Here is an 18,279-nt window from a genome sequence, read left to right on the forward strand (position 1 = left end):
TAACGTCGCTTTCAGCTGCAGAGGTTACTTATAATTAGAGCTCGATATTTAGGTATTTATTGTGGTTAAAATAGGCAGGCATATAGGCACTAAAATAGTAAAAATAGGCAGTGAAATAGGCATTTATTATTCATGGAAACAGACAAAAAAATAGACAAATACTTAATAAACTATCCCATACGGTACTCACTTTCCTTGGTTACATGTCACAACAAGATGCTTTTTTAAGTTGTCAGCTGTCATAGTGAGCCGCCTGTCAGAGAGAACGTTTTTCATGGTGGAAAAAGGTCTTTCTGCTTCTACTGAAGTGATTGGAGCAAACTTAAAACAACTTATTTCAGAAGGACTGTCTCTACTTTCTTTCAGAGATCGGGAAAAACCGACTGTGTATTGTCTCAAAAAGAGGGGTGTGAGAAGGGATTTAGAGACTTCAAAGTACGCGTGACTTGTGCTTGCAAGCGACAACAGTAACGGGGCCTGGAGATTTGTTTTTAATACTTCCCTCATCCGCTTTCTTTCGCTGGTAAACCCCGAAGTGACTTGAGCACTGAGGGTTATACTCTTCAAGCATCTTTGTTAAGTAACATAAAAGATGGAATCAGTAGGGGAGAAAAGTTTACGACTTCTTGGAAAAACATTATGTATTGCTGGAAAATGAGATTCTCAGCAAATATTTGTGTGAGGTGAATATATACTTTTAATGTGTACAACCGTACTTTTTTGTTTTTTTTTTATATAATTTATGCGCGGTTTACTTTAAATGCATTAAAAATAATATAGAAAATGTTCAATAACGACGTAAAAAGGTAAAAAAAGTTATTTAACCTTAAAATAGGCAAGAAAGGCAAAATAAAAATTGAGTCTATCGTCCCCAAATGTGTGGAAACATGTTTATATCTCATAGATCTTTCATACATACATTCAGTTTAAAAAAGACATTTTGCCTAACATCCGGGCTCTACTTATAATATAACATCGAAATTCCACGTGGTCGAGAAGTGACCGAAGACTATGTCCTGGAGCCCTGTTTCAGGGACAGATTTTCTTCTATGTGTAGTAAATCTAACGCCACGGACCTCCCAAGTTTTATTTTCCTCCCGAAGGAAATCACGTTGAAGATTTTTTCGTTCTCTGAAACTCATCGCGCACGGAGAGATTTGAACCCGCGAACTCCGGTTCCAGCGGCCACATGGTGACCGCTAGACCACCGAGGGCGATATGGAGGATCCCGACTAAGAATTTTGCTGCCCTTGGTCGGATTTGAACCCACTAACTTCGGAGCCAATGGCCAACACGATAACCCCAAGACCATCGAAGACATCAGGAGGAAAATTATAACAGTACAATGGTAATAATAAAGTCACGACTGCGGTGGTCGTCATAACTAACTGTTGCATTTCTATCTCTTAGTGACTTATTGATTCACATTTCGATGTTTATGATGAATCATGTGAAAAAAATCTGAATTGTGTGGAGAGTCTGGCAACGCATTGATTCACTGGAAAGTCAAACCAGATATTCTATCATTATTTCAAATTTAAATAGAAAAGTAACGTCGTCAGTTCAATTTACAATTCAACCGACTTATAAAAACATTATATTTTTCTTGGAGGAGAAATTGCGGCAATGTTGTTTACGATAAACAGCAAGCAGTAATGCAATCGAAGAGAGAAAGCGGAAACTAGAAATAATTTTACTTCTGTCGTAAAACTGAAGGAGGCGACGTCACATTTGATCAGCTTGTTTGTACTTATTCAGTCAAGTAAAATTAATTACATGATATTGGATCAACAGTGAAGAATTCAAAGAATGCTTTTATTGTGCAAAATACCTACCATAATCCGGGAATCGCAAGAAATGTGTCTCTCGGAAATATGGTATAGTGCAGTAATTCCCTGTTGTTACTACACCTGTAACAAAGATAATGGTAAATTAAAGAAAATGCTGAAATTGTTTTAGGGAAAACTGATGTACTTCGAAAAAAAAAGTCTCGACATCGTCTTTGCCCACCACTCGTCAGTATTTGAAACCGGACTTCCGACGCGGAAATCATACTCTCTAGCTCTTTGTTTGGCAATAAGCCTATGTGTATTATTTATTCACAGAATTTTATTGAGGTACCGTACTTAAAAATTAAAGAATAACCAAAATAAGAACGCATAGAGAAAACAGTAACTTCGCCGGTAATAAACTCAGAATAATTAATATAGTATACCAGTCGATGTGTATGTGTGTGCAAGGGACAGAGTTAATTCGTTGGACCAAGTCCATGAGCATCTATCATGGGTGAGTAATTTTACGTCCGCCTTTGATCATCAGATCCATGAACATATGACAGTGACAGTGCGATTTTGCTCTGCTACTTACAGTCAGCTTTGGATTATCCGTGATAATTGCGGTTAATAAGAAATTAGACATAAATACATAAATAAACAGAGACCGGAAGTTGAGGCATTATGAATCATTAAAATAGGCAGACAAAAAGGCATCATAAATTGCTAAAATAGGCAGGAGAAAAAGGCATTATAAATAGCTAAAATACGCAATAAAGGCAATTACAAAAACCTTGCACTAGACCCACAACCTTGCACTTTCCACAAAGGGATTTCGATAGCAAGAAAAGCTTTACACAAGTCGAATGCAAATTGAGATTTTCGACTCGATGTTGCAATTACTGTTGGAAGCAAAGAAATTTTCTTCCCAGTAGCCTTGGAAGGTGCACTTTTGTGTTTGGTTGTACTGATATGTTGCGATATGAAATAATTAGCTAGCTACAACAACGTCGCAATGGAAACCGAAAAAAAAAAAAAAATGTTAGACCCGCACTCATTTTTGCCTTGTCAAATAAACACAAGCGATAACACTAGTCTGCGATGAAATTCCTGCCTCCAAAGTTTTAATGTTTTTAGGGTATTTTTAGCATGCTGAAATCAAATTCAAAGTCAAAAAGTTCCTATCACGTACCATTTTTTTGTTATTTCAATTTTCTTATAATATATTACGACAATTTATAGCGTAATTATTTAAACTGTAATACTTTAACATATGTAGGTTTAGTATGTTAGGATATGAAAACCAAATGTATTGAAATATTTTTAAGGTGTTTATATTGAAAACCAAGGACACTGAATGTTTCTTAGCAGATAGGGGGTGCAAGCACATAAGGGAGTTAGGGCGAAATAACGTGCAGACTTGTCATTATTTTTATTTGTGAAAGATAGAAATGTCAGCCACTCCTTGGTGAGAGACTGAACTCAACTCGTCTAGTTTCTCTCACATTTCATTAGTCTGCGTTTCATCTGGAAACGAAACGAAATCAATTTGAAGCTTAATTGTGGAGTAGAATGTTGAAAGTCTTTAGTTCAGTAAGAAAGTATTTACCATGTTGCATCGAGGATGTCTAAATAATCCAGACCACTTTTGTTATATAACTTATGTAGGATATACACATTGCCTAAGCAGAGGTGTAATATTACAGATTTTGTGAAAAAGTCATACCATGCCTATTTTTTAATCAAACTTGGAGACCAAAGTAAAGCTTGGGCACCACACGAAGTATGTAGAGTATGCACTGAAGAACTTCGTCATTTGATCAATTGGAGAAGGCCGTTTCTATCTTTTGGAGTACCTATGGTTTGGAGAGAGCAGTCGAACCATAGTAATGACTATATTATGGATTTATTAATTTGTCCTACAGAATAATCTCTGTAATGTTGACAATTAATATTCGAGCAGAAAAATTCGCTCCCGCGCCGGGGATCGAACCCGGGTCCTTGGTTCTACGTACCAAGCGCTCTGACCACTGAGCTACGCCGAATTCAATCCACAGCACCACCTTCAGTGTTTCCCTTTGTGGCCTGACTCCAAGTTAGGCATATATGTTGACGTATATGTCTAGCGAATTTTTCTCCTCAAATATTAATAGTAGGCCTACTTCTGTTCGTGTGATGTGAAGGGATACGATTCTAAACATAAAAATCAAATCTTGTATTCAGTTGTTCGATCAACCATTTTACCTGTACCTAATGTACCAATCCCTGTGCGACCAGAAATTCTTAAACATAATTCTATTGGTACTGACAACGTGAAATAGGTTTTAAATACTTTTTCTCCGAAGATGATAATCTTGTATATTGCAGTAATGTGAAAGAATTTATGCTAAAACTTGGACTTCCAAACTATGACCTAAGTGAATGGAGAATGTTCATTGATGCTTCCAAGCGAAGTTTAAAGGATTTCCTCCTTCATAACGGAAATATTTTTGGTTCAGTACCCGTTGCCTATTCAGTGATCCTCAAAAAATCATACACAAATTTGCAACTGCTGTTATTGACTATGCTATAGGAACACAACTGGCAAGTTTGTGGTGATTTCGAAGTTCTTACTATGTTGCTGGGTCAACAATCTGGTTTTACTAAATTTCCATGCATTCTTTGCCTGTGGGATAGTAGGGCACGAGTTGTTCACTGGACTATGAAAGACTGGCCACCTCGACAAAATTTGGAAGTCGGTTGTAAGAATGTTGTGGGCCATAGCCTTGTGAGTTCTTCTAAAGTTGTGCTGCCATCTCTCCACATCAAGCTTGGCTTAATGAAACAGCTTGTAAAAGTTTTAAATAAGGAAGGAGGCTGTTTTAAGTACATGTGTGAGAAATTTCCACTACTATCTGAAGCAAATTGAAAGAAGATATATATTTAATGGTCCTGTCATAAGAAAACATTTCTGATAGAGCATTTAAAAACAGTATGGATGAAAAGGAGAAATCAGCATGGATGTTGTTGTTTCGTGAAGTTGTTTGAAAATTTCTTGGCAACAAGGATCCTAATTACCGAAACATTGTGGCTAACATGCTTGAAGCATACAAGGAATTTGGTTGTAACATGAGTATCAAAATTTTCTGTTTTCTCAGCTAGATTATTTCGCCAAAAATCTAGGATTTTTCAGCTAAGAGTAAGATGAACGATTTCACAAGGATCTGCAGGAGTTAGAAAGAAGGTACCAAGGACGCGGGAACATCAGTATGCTTGGTGATTATTGTTGGATGTTAAAGCGTTAAAGCGTGAAATACCTGAAGAGAAACATAAAAGAAAGAGGAACAGGAGGACTTTCTCAACTAAGAAGTAAGTGGTGTAATTTTTTGTGTGATACACTGTGCTAATTTATACATCCAATAGTGAAGTAAACAAGACAAACCAAAGCAAAAACACTCTAGTGACATGTATGAACAACCATACACATAGTTTCAGCAAGCTGTGTCTTTTAAATATTGTTTTTGAATTTTAAATAAAAAAGTGAAATGAAAAATTGTGATGAAATTCACGTAATTATAAAATACGTTTAAAGTGATTTTGCAAACAAACCTGACGTGATAGAAGCAAACGGATTGAAAATTCGGATTCAGCACATCGACATTATATAAAATCACATTACTTAGTTTAGGCAACAAACACAAAGTTGAAATTCGCAGGCTAGTGTAATTAAAACGCTTACTATTATACATTTTTGCACGGCAGCACTCATTGTTGCAAAGAGAATATGAACTGACTGAAAGACGGTAATATACATTCGGTGTCCACACCTGTGGAGTAACGGTCAGCGCGTCTGGCTGCGAAACCAGGTGGCCCGGGTTCGAATCCCGGTCGGGGCAAGTTATCTAGTTAGAGGTTTTTTCCGGGGTTTTCCCTCAACCCAATACGAGAAAATGCTGGGTAACTTTTGGTGTTGGACCCCGGACTCATTTCACCGGCATTATCACCTTCATATCATTCAGACGCTAAATAACCTAGATGTTGATACGGCGTCGTAAAATAACCCAATAAAATAAATAAATAAATAAATACATTCGGTGAAGTCACTTTCATTGTAGCGATTATAGAAATAAATTAAAATATATCGGTAGGCAATTTTAATAATAAATTAATAGATAATAGATAAATAATCAAATAAAGGCAAAAAAGCATTAATTTTGTAAATTAGGCATTTATATTACAAAAGGCAGAAAAGGGCAACATAAAACTGTGACGTTTCAATCACAAAGGTATGATTCGTGCAGATTTACTTTCGAAATGAAAATAGATTTAACACATTTAAAAAGGCATTCTGCCAAAGTTCCAGTCTCTGATAATAAAACTGAAGTTTATTTAAAATTTATGTAAGTAAAAATGCCCTGCAACAAAAAAAACTTTCACTATCAGGTCATAAACTGTTTCACTGCAATAATAAAATTAGCAATAATTTAATGTCGTCACTTTCAAAGAGATATAGGCCTACACCTGTCCAAAATAGTCCATAAACACTTCATTGTTTTTTGATACAGTTCACTTATGGATTTCCAACGAGTTAGGAAGAAACTATCTAGCTCGTTACGGATTTCCGATCACAACACAGTTTAGGTAGGAAAAGGAAGTCTAAGCTTAAAACTCCCTTGGGGAAAGAAGCAACTTTTGACAGCTCCGAAACGTATATTTTGTAACTTCCATCGCCGTCGGTGCATAAATAGTCCTGATTCGTTTTGCTATACGTGTGGTAGTTATACTCCACAAAAACAGAGAAGAAATACAACAGACTTTTACAAAAATGCATATAAAGCTTACTTTGGCATGTCAGTTGGTGATTTGGATAAACAGTGGGCTCTCCATTACGTATGTTCTTTGTGTGCCGAAAATATAAGGCAATGGGTTTGTGGCAAACGGAAGTCTCGTGAAGCAATTTGTAATTGCTATGCATAAGGACAGTGATTCTTACAACTTTCCCTCAGAAAACTGAAGCTAGGATAGCAGCAGGTATTTTCGACGGACTCCAAATTCATGAGCTTATGTAGGATGAAACCTTTCCTCAATCGATGTCCGAGTTAGAGAAGTCAGCATAGTTAGCATACAAATAAGTAACAGAAAGCTTCCTGGGCAACAAGAAATCTGAGAACTATAAGGGAATTGTGGAGGAAATGTTACAAAACTTTTAACACTCATTCTGCAACCTAGGTTTTTAAAGTGCATCATTTTCTCAACAGCCATATTGATTACTTCACTGCGAATTTTGGTGCAGTGAGTGAAGAACAAGGTGGACATTACATAAAGACATTAAAACAATAGAAACAAGATCATTGGGATGTGTCAATGATGGCCGATTATTGTTGGTGTTTGAAAAGAGACACTAGTGATGAACATATCAGGGCTTCTAAAAAAATAAAGTTGTCTTCTCATTAAGTGTGAACAAAGTTTTGAAATTCATAATTATTGAAATATACTTAGCTATCATGTTTCAAAATATTTATTCATACTTAAGTCAACATTAAACACACAAACAGTTTTGTCTCAGCTGTAGGTCTGTAATAGTTATAATTAGAGACGAGAATTCCATGCAAATGCATGTTTTTATAGGAACATAGTTCAAACTTAGTACTTATCTATTTCATTACTTTCCGGTTTCAACTATGTGTACTTTTTCCGTGCATATTTGCATGTTTTGGCCTTTTTTTTTTATAAAACATGCATAATGCATATTTAAGCGATGTTTAGCTTAATAATGCATATAATATACATTATACTCAGTTTATGCATGTTTTAATGGTTTTGAGTGGACACCTCAGTTTCTCGATTTTTATGATCCTCATTTTACTTTCAGGAATCGAATTGAAAAAGGAAAAGGAAAAAAAAAACTAAGTAACAGAAAAAGGTTCATTCATATTTGCACCCATAACTTCTTGCGATATAGAGAGGTCATTTTCTGCCTACAAAAACATATTGACTGACAAGCACAGGAACCTCAAAGAGACCAATTTAGAAATGCTGTTGTTAACTGTGCAAAAAAAAAAAAAAAAAAAAAATCAAATAAGAAATTTGGAACAAAAATGAAAATGCATGTGTTAATGTATTTTTCGCTTGATCGTGCATGTTCCATAGTTTGATACTGCATGAATGCATGCATATTTTAGGATTTTATAGTGCATGAAATTCTCGTCTCTAGTTATATTTCTTTAAAATGTTAAGTACTTTACGAGGCCTACATTTGTTTTGCCATGGTTCAAAAACCTAGTCCGATAGAGTAAAACTGAAACTAGATTTGAATTTAGGGCTTTCATATTATATATATCCGTCGACCTGGTTGGCAAGTTGGTGTAGCGCTGGCCTTCTATGCCCAAAGTTGCGGGTTCGAGCCCGGGCCAGGTCGATGGCATTTAAGTGTGCTTAAATGCGACAGCCTCATGTCAGTAGATTTACTGGCATGTAAAAGAACTCCTGCGGGACAAAATTCCTGCACATCCGGCGACGCTGATATAACCTCTGTCGTTGCGAGCGTCGTTAAATGGAACATAACATGAGATATTATATATATATATATATATATATCCAGGTGGAAAAATTAAAGCACGATTTTTTTAGACCAATGTAATATATTCCCAAACGTTCCTTCCGCGCTGATCTACCTGCCCGCCCTCAAGCTGTCTGCCATCGTGGTAAGGGAAAGGAGAATAGCCTGCTGTTTAGTTATAACGTCGTGCTTTGGCTCTGTACATTCCATGTGCTTTACTTGAAGCGTCAGAAGTTGCATCTTTCTCTGGTAAAGTACGGTATACAAAATATATCAAGTAGCCATAAAAGCTCCACGGTTAGTCTACAAACCGGTTAATCCACATCCAGATAATCAAGAATTGACTTCATTTGACTTCGTGGGTGATAATGGACAAAAAGTATAGTTATTGCAGGGAAAACAGGAGTATATCGATAAAGCCTACCACAACACCGTTTCCACCATAAGTTCATTTAAACTCTCCGGGATTTTGATTTTAACTCGGCTCTCCTGCGTGAAAAGCCGACGTCTTAGCCGTTCAACTAACATAACGGTGCTTCTATCAACATCCTTATAATCTCGTTACTCATTACGTCATTGCGGAGGCTGCAGCGAGGTAACTGGCAGGCGCGTGAGTTCGCGAGCCACACTTTTGTCACCACACTTGTTATCTTACAGAATCCGTCTGTAATCAGAAGTGAAGAGTTTGCAGCAGAGCTGTTCTTACACAGCGAAATACCTGTATTAGTGCACAGTGACAGCCTGACAGGCAAGACCCTAGTACATGTGACACTTTCCTGCGTGTTTGAAAGTGACTACTGACCCACAAACCTATCGCAACGCTGCTTCGCTCTTCAGTTGTTTCCCCACTTTAAAAGATAGTTGCGGCCAGGCCAGGTCGTCCTTCAGGAGTGCGGTCTGCTGATATGTGTTTCGTGGAAGCGGTGTTGTAGTGTTACGCTGGGGCTCTTCAAAAGTCGACACTACGCCGGAAACGATCCCGGTTCCATCGCCATGCAGAGGCAGAAGAGGTTCGTTGTGGCAGAAGTCACAAGTCAGAATCAAGAATGGAATCTCTCCGAGTAAGTTCGTCATTTCTTAGGTAGGAAATATAAGTTAATCACCTAACGTCGATTTAATTAGGCCTATATTACATAAAGCATTTAGCGTTGTAATTACTTGTTATTGCTTAGAAGATAATGTCACGTAAGGCATAACTACAGCAGTAAAAGTGGCTGACAAATGTATATTAAGTTGTGTTACACTTACAAGTTAGATAGAGACTTAATTATTTCTTTCAATATCATCAATTTCAGGTATTGTGTGGCTCGGATATTATGAACTATATCAATACAATGCTATGTTGACGCGTATCCAAAGATCGACAGATGTATACAATTTTACTTGCTTGATTTATTTCTTTCCATACCTATCACTCAGTTTCATATGGTGATATTCACACCTATATAATATACAGGTGTATAAAATGTAAGTTCATTGTAGAAAAATTTCTCAGCTTGGATTTTTAAATATCTGTCAATCACTTTAATCCTTCTTACATAACTAGGACCTACATTAATTTATATTTTATACATATTTGTAAATCAGTAGATTGATATAAGTAATGGAGATTTGCACTGTAAAGAAACGTGATTTGAAACAATGTACTTATGTTAATGAAGGAAATAGCTAAATAATAGATTTTAAAATTCAGTATAACGAGTCATTTAGGAAGGATTTTAGACATATGCCATTTACTGGATCGGTGTCAATCCCAGAAATTTGTTAAGCCGCATCGAACACTGTACTTCTAGTAATGTTAGCAGTGAAGAAACTAAATAGACTGTAAGATACAATTTAATAATTATTAGATAGGTATGTTAATTATTGGATCAGTGTCAATCATAGGGTTTTGTTTATATTACTGGAAAACACTCAGTGGAGTTATACAGGGTGATTCACGAGGATTTACCGTCACTTACGGAGCTTATTTCCAAAGACATTCTGAGCAAATGTGTCATATAAACATTTGTCCTAATCTCAGTATTTTCAGAGTTACACTAATTTGAAGTTGTTAGTAAAATACCTTTCTTCTTTAATTTTAAGGGTAAAAAAAATTACAAATAGGGAATGAACTATTCAGAAGCATTATTTCTTTAATTGGCTAGTGTTCTGAAACTAAAACTGTGTTGTTAATTGCTTTGTACAGATTTTGTTTTTCAATGTTTAACTAAAAATTACATCATTCTTACGTACTTATCAGAAAAATTGTTACAAATCATACGACTTTAGGAACTCGATTCTTTACAGTTTAATTATGCATCCTAATGTACGGTCTTAAAGATTTACAAGAGTGGCATGATTTGTAACAATTGCTGTGATAAATGCGTGAAAAAATGTAATTTTGAATTTAAAAATCGAAAAAAAGAAATCTGTACGAAGCAACTTTGGAATTCATAACACATTTTTAGCTTGAGAATATTAGTTAATTAAAGAAATGATACTCCTGAATAGTTGATTCTTTATCAGTAATATTATTTTACCCTTAAAACTAAAGAATAATAGTATTTTACAAACAACTTTAAATTAGTGTAACTCTGAAAATATTGAGAATAGGACAAATTTTTATATGACATTTTTTGCTCAGAGTGTCTTCGGAAATAAGCTTCGTAAGGGACTGTAAATCTCGTGAATTACTCTGTATAGGCGTGCTAAGAGACACCGAAAGTAGTGGAGGAAATAAGTAAGAGAGTCTCAAATTTTGTGTCAAAAGTCACTTAGGAAGAATTTTTTTTTATATTTGCCAACACTGGATTATTCTCTATCATGGAAGTTTGTTTATATTGCTTGAGTGTTATAGCTGTACACTATATAGAACTGTCAGTAAATGGATGTAAAGCGTTACTTCAGAAGGACTTCAAAAAGCATGCGTAACCATTGATTACCCTATATGTTTTACTGTACCTGGTATTTAAATTTAAGAATGAGTTTGTTCTATCATCGGAGGTACATGTAAACAAATCTTATTTACCGAGCTACTCGTACATTGTCATGTTGCCAGATGCATGTTGGTATGTACTGTACATCGTAGGTTTATTAGTATGCAGTATGAATGAATTTGCCCAAGTGGTTCTGGTTGTATGCTTCATTCTCTGTCTCTGTCGGTATCTTTCTCTCTCAGGCAGACAGGGTCGGCGGAAATTACTGTTTTAGTAATGCTCAAAACCCGCATTAGTTTCAGTCTCGTGGTATTTGTTTCCTTGCTTATACCACAGTCTAGTTGTAGTATATACAGTCAGGAAGCTCAATACGTAGTAAATATGCATCCATAGATAGTTGCTAACCACTAGGATCGCTAATATCGCCTCATTACAGACAATGTGAAATAGTACCGACACAGTCTATTGTTCCTAACACCCTCATAACTCAAGCTTCGTAACTGTATATATTAGACTGTGCTTATACTTCATACTTGTGTACCGCATGATAAATACTTTTTTTTCTACGATAGTGCGTAAATTTGCATAGTTATCAGTGTGCAAAATGAGCCTTTAAAACATAAGTGCGTAAAAACGTAAGTGATCATTTTACGTACTGCCAAAGAAAATGCAATATTCAATGTACAAACTTCATTCAGTAAGGAATTAATGCATTACCTCGATCTTTCATGACATAACACAAACACGTAACAAATGGAGCATTCATATTTACATTATAGCTCGTATTATTCTGAAGTTACATCTGTAGTACGGTACTCATTGCAACAAGATTTAGCATTCAACTTTTCTTAACCGCTTTGTTGATTGCATTGAACAACAAGAATTTTGCTCCGACTTAAAACAATGTGTCCCTTATGGTTTGGTGTGCACTGAATCCGAAAAAGCGCCCTCCCAGGTAACATCTGGCTCGAGTTGAGGGTTGTAAACCTAAACAAAAGCTAATGCATTTTATGAGTTTATGATTTATTTCCGGTTTCTTATGGCTGTTGGCATGTTCTTTTATACTTATAATAAATAAACAGATATTGGTCCCTTCTATTAAGTACATTTCATAACAGTTCGAAGTGAGGTCTACGCAATGAACAAACAAGGGTGTGATTTTCAGTATTTGAAAGAAAAGTTTACCGTTTTGAGTGAAGACAAATTAAAAGAGGGCATTTTCATCGGTCTACAAATTCACAAAGTTATGGCTGACTCTTTGAGGAAAAGCTTTCCGTTACAGAAAAATGGCATGGCGCGCTTTCAAAGTTGTTTACTCAAATTTCCTTGGAAATTCTAGGGCAGACAACTACATAGAACTTGTTTTTTTTTAGTAGGTTATTTTACGACGCTAGAACTTGTTGTGGAAACCATGTTAAGTACCTGTGAGAGAATGGCGTGTAATATATCTCTCTCACTTTTTACATTCTCATTTGGATTTATTTTCTCCTAACCTTGGAGCGGTAAGCGACGAGCATGAGGAAAGATTTCATCAAGAAATATCTGAAATGGAAAGCCGATATAAATGAATATCATCATCCAGCATGCTTGCAGACTATTGTTAGTTCTTTATAAAAGACAGTCCCGAGTCTAGTTGCAGACAGAAGTCATCCAGAAAATTCTTTCAGAGATTTTTCTCACGATACGCATGAAATATTTTTATTGTTGTTGTGTTTTAGACTATGTAACATAATTTTTGTATCCAGTACACATTTTTCAAGTATTACGAGGCATTTGTAATTTTTATCAGTAGCGGTGAAAAATTAAAAAATTCATTTCCCCCGGAAAATGGTACGTAATGGGACAATTTGGATTTTAAATTCAGATTTAGGGCACACATATTAGTAATATTCACCTATTTTTATTTCGGAGCAAGACAAAAAGTTAAAATTTGTTGTTCAGTGTTAATATATGACCCGTTTAGAAGGCCTTGAAATCGTGATCATGAATAAAAGAGGCTGTAATTCCAAGGATACTTATTTCTTAATGATTCTGAGTTTAGACGACCTTGAAGTCGTTTCACAAACCTTACACTCGTCCAAAAAGAGAACCTTCACGAACTTTTATCATAAATAACTATTACAGGCTCCTCCTACGAAGTATAGAGAAATTATTGTTATGCTCTAAAATATCCATTCTTGAGGATACTGGAAATGTGACATCTTAGCATGCTGTCTGACTTCTTTCCTACACTAATGGATTTTTTTACGTCAAACGTTTATGTTAAATCTTCAAGAGAAAAAAAATTATAACTTTTGACATTGAGGGCTTACTCTGACGTCACTCGTGGTGCGTACCAAGAAAACAGAAGTGTAAGATGAACTTCGTTTCTCGTGGTTTTCCACGTGATTCGTCTAGCTCCATTCTCTATGTAATGTGTAAAGGTAGGAATTTATACCACACCATGAGGATATTAGGTTAGTTGTACTTAGACTATCGTTACGTCATGAATGACGTGAAGCCTGAGGTATGTCCAGGTTACAACTGAAATGTGTTTTGTATCGGAGCAATTGAATGGGGATATGTTTCTCGTGCGTACAACGAACACTTCATGCATACCTAACCTTGTAGCCTCTGTGGGTAAATTCCTATCTTTAGTAATGTGCTTCATCCGTCTCGTTCCATTATCTAATCATTCGATAGAGTGTACTCATCCTGCCTGTGGCAGTGTTTGTTTAATCTTTAAAACCCTTCGTTACCAAAACTAAAAATTACGTACCGAGAATAGAAGCGTTAACACAATCCAAAAGATTTCATAAACCCCCTGCCATTTTATTTTTCACACTCACAGTCCCCCTAGTAAATTAATGCGGAAAGTATTAAAGTGGAATACAATAATTTTTTCTGCATTATCAACATGGGATAAATAAAACTTTGATGCTGGAATTACACATCGCGGCACACGAGAAATATAATGAAATCACTGCTCACATAGACTTCGGAGTTATCTGTCATAGATCTCGGGACTATCCGTCACAGACCTCGGCCTTTCACTTATGTGACCCATCAAATCCTCTCTAACAACTAACAGTGTCACAAACCTCGGCGTACCGCTGTTACAGGTAAAGTGGTGCTTACCCGTATTCAACTTCAGCCAATTTCTGTTACATAATCATTAGTGTCATCGATATAATTTTTGTTTATCTACTCGCAGCACGTTATGTCGATGAATGTAAAATATATTTGAAATGTCTGGATTGCGGGATCCGTTGCTTTCAGGCAGTGTTGATAATTGATAAAAATGTAGGGAATTTCTCGTTGATATACTGTGCACATTTTTTATTAGTTATTTAAGTGTTTATATTAATTATAATATATTTGATTTTAAAGTAGTTTTGTATTATTATTATTATTATTATTATTATTATTATTATTATTATTATTATTATTATTATTATTATTATTATCATTCATTTTAATTACTGTGGCACCTGATGTGACATTTTGAATTTCTGGTGCCATAATATTTTTTTCTATCTTACCTTATGACTTACGTATAGGTAATAAGTACTAGGTAAGTCACAAATCAATTACAAAATCGTATTATGAAAAGAATAATAACAAACATACAGTATTTCTGGTATAGTTCTAAAAAAGTCGTGTTTTAATATATAGTATTTTTGTATTAGAGAATAACTGAGGAACAAACTTCCAAAACCTGACATGTCCATTTTCAGAAAATGCTACTGATATAAGCCTCTGTAATAAACGAAGATTTTTCTATGGTGAAATTTCATGTGAATTTGTAGCAAAAAAATCTTTAATATTTTACCACAGAAAATATTTTGTTCATTTCAGAGATGTAAGTTTTTTACATCTGAAGTGTATTTTCTGAAAATGGACATGTCAGGTTTTGAAAGTTTGCTCCCCAGTTTTCTTTTAATGTTGAAATTCAGTTGATATTTACGACATTTCACTATAGCAAATTCACTCTTTAGGAAAAAATGTTTTGACCACCGCCGCACAGAAAATAAAAGTAAGTTTTCGGACCGGTGCGGTACTAATGATATTAAAACACATATTCACAGAGAGGAATTTTCTTTCCCTGGTTGGAAATAAACACAGGAATGCAAAATATGGAAAAAATCCAGAAGGGGAGAAATTCCCGGCTTCCATCTCTTCAATTCGAACACTGGTAATGAATTATAGCAGGAAGAAAACTCTAGCAGTGGAAGTATTGTATCTTTCAAAAGAATGTAAAAATGTGTTCGTGGATAATTTAATAAATTTAAGCTTGTGATTGTTTTTATTACTTTGTAATGCACTGTAATTATATGACAAAGTACGTAACGTCAAGTGATATCCATATTTTATATATAATAATGTTTATAATGTTACATTTTGCGATTTAAATTATAGTTTCTCCAGCTACAGTCCAGGAAATTCGAGCTCATTTCATAGGACTTGGGTATTTTTCTTGCATTCTTTTTTTGTATTCTGTTGTCTTAAACAGTGGCCTTGTCCATGTTTGCGACATGACCAGTGAGTTGCGCTTATGTATGTTCATAATTCTCGTACTTCAGGTAGGAGCAGGCAGAAGGTTACAACAGAAAAGGTTTGAAACACAATTGTTTATGAAATAACTGAATTTACCCTTTGTGCAATACGCTATTTTCGTAAAAGTTCTATTTCTGAGAGCAATCAAGTTTGAAATATAATGAAACTTTTAAATGATGGTATGCTTAGGTACCTAAAACTCTGTTGCATTTGTAGGTCCCTTGCGTCCTTCTGTTGTTCACAGTTTCACTAGGCTTCTGGAAATTTCATTCCTTTGATGAAATCCATGATTTTGTTTACTTGCAGTTTTAATTCAGTTCGTATACGTTCTAGAGCAGGCCTGCACAAACAGCGCTCAACGAGCGCGCGCGCTCCTTCGGAGCGGGAGAGCGGTGTTTCCTCCCGGAGAGGAAGATACGTCAGAATGACATAGACTTGCTATAGGTAGAGGAGGGAAACGACCACTCAGTTATCTAGTGGAGTGCAGTGTGTAGGCCTATTCTCAGTAACTGTTTCACGTTGCTTACCTACTGCTACAGTACAGTATGGAGGAATCTAAAAGACGGAACATAACATTTAACATTTAACGATTTACACGTCGAACTTATTGATCTTCAATGTGACCTAAGGGCTAAAGATCGTTTGAATAATACTACTAGCCTGGTTGAGTTTTACAAGACTAAACATTAACAATAATATCCACGACTACACAGGCTGGCTGTGAAAATGATTGCTATGTTTGGCTCAACATTTATATTTGCGAGCAACTGTTTTCTATAATCAACTTTAATAAAGTCAGGCCATCGAACATCTGTAACTGATGTTTCATTACGATCAGTAGGCTACTGTTCCTTTCAGATGCCAACAGCATAAAACCTCGTTTTGATGTACTGATAAATAAAAATATTACAAAATGGTATTGTACATTTAAGTAGCTATAGAATTTCTATTACTTCTGTAAAATAAATATTTCTTTATTAATTAATAATAGTCCAAGATAGTTTTGCAAACACTGAACGGGAATTCATTTCATAAGCACTCGTAATAGTACTTCCTTTTGTGTTTATTTTGTACGAGATCATCCCTTCTTTCCGTCCACCCTTATACAGAGCGCAGCTAATATCTGCATTCCGCTCATGAGCTGTAAGCCGGCACGGAGAGCGCAAACCTTTTGCAGGCCTTTTCTAGAGATTATAAGCCTATTCTTATGCTTCATATTACTCTTCATTCAGCAGCTTTTTCTCCCACCAAATTTCTTTCTGCACATTAAATCTTTATTATATCGTCGTTGTTCTTGCAATAACTCCTATGTGCCATATTTATCGATGTTCATATTTTTGCTCTATTAAATAACTTAAATAGTGATACAGCAAATAATAAAATCTTCTGTATGTAATTATATCTCTTTGTTTCGAAAATGTAATAATTCACAGTCTCCTATGCATGGGTGCCATAGGATGAATAAATGTATTTTTCCTTCCTCGTGAAAGATTTTATATTTTGCACATAGTTATTGCAGGAACAACGACGATATAACGGCACCCCAATAGTGTGTGTAGATGCTTCGTAAGATGAGTGTTCGTAAGTACTCACAAATTAAAGTGTAAATATATTAGGTGAACCGTAAGTCGTGTCTTGAATAAAGAACAACAGAAAATGAAGTACCATTTTGCTATATTTTAAATAGTTTTTTCAGAAAAACCTGCAATTTTAAAGACGTGAATAAAATTGTGCCGTCTTGTGACATTGTAATCAGTGACCGAATGCAGTTGTCTGCTGTGTTCCGGTGAACAACTCCCTTACTGGACATGCTTTGAGTTGCCTCCCACTTCAATTTTAAAAGTACAGTAGTTAACCGGTAAACCTACATAAAAAGAAAGTAAACTTCCAGAGCTGTTTTAAAAAGACAATATTTTATGTTTACATTTTTTCTTCTTTCCTCCATCCCTTTAACAAACTTACACGCGAGCTGTTGACTTCAAGCAATAACCTGTTACAGTGTTGTCACGGTTCCGTACAATTTAAAGTTGCCATAAGGAACGAACATTTACATTCGTTCGGATGAAATTTCTGAAAATACACCGTGTCCCGCTTAGAGGATCGAGAAACAAGTGATAATTTCAAGTGTGAATAATGGTTTATTAACATAACTTTTTACATAACTTGATGTAAAAACTCTCCGAGTTTCGGAGAATGCTGAATGCAACTCGATGTGTGCGCCTTGAGTTGCTCTGCAGACAAACGGTATTCAACCTCCCGCCAAGTGTTCTGTAGCATTTGTGGAGCCACTAGCGCAGCTATATTTGTGATGCGTTGTCTCAGTTCCTCCAAAGTGTTAGCTCTGCCTCTTTGGTACACAGCATCCTTCACAAAACCTCAGAAAAAAAAGTCCAAGGGGGTGACCTGATTGGCCAGGCAATGGGTCCTCGTCTTCCGATCCACCTACCCATGTACAGCGAACACGGCGTTGTACTCGCGTAACAGATTTTTCTTCTTCTAGCCATAGCACACACTG

General features: G+C 35.7%; 1 protein-coding gene across 7 annotated transcripts in view; it reads left to right on the forward strand.

Moving 5' to 3' along the window:
* ACC (acetyl-CoA carboxylase) overlaps nucleotides 1–18,279 on the forward strand; it is a 230,243-nt gene that overhangs the window by 88,961 nt on the left and 123,003 nt on the right. The window contains exon 2 of one of the 7 annotated variants that reach the window (XM_069828831.1): nucleotides 8,968–9,391. The exons of 5 other annotated variants lie outside the window; for them this stretch is intronic. In XM_069828831.1, coding sequence (XP_069684932.1) covers nucleotides 9,357–9,391 — 35 coding nt within the window. In that variant the 5' untranslated portion in view covers nucleotides 8,968–9,356. The remainder of the gene's footprint in view (nucleotides 1–8,967; nucleotides 9,392–18,279) is intronic. One more of the 7 variants, XM_069828830.1, reaches the window with a different exon arrangement.

Source organism: Periplaneta americana, chromosome 6 (assembly GCF_040183065.1).
Source record: "Periplaneta americana isolate PAMFEO1 chromosome 6, P.americana_PAMFEO1_priV1, whole genome shotgun sequence".
Classification (NCBI taxonomy): Eukaryota; Metazoa; Arthropoda; class Insecta; order Blattodea; family Blattidae; genus Periplaneta; species Periplaneta americana.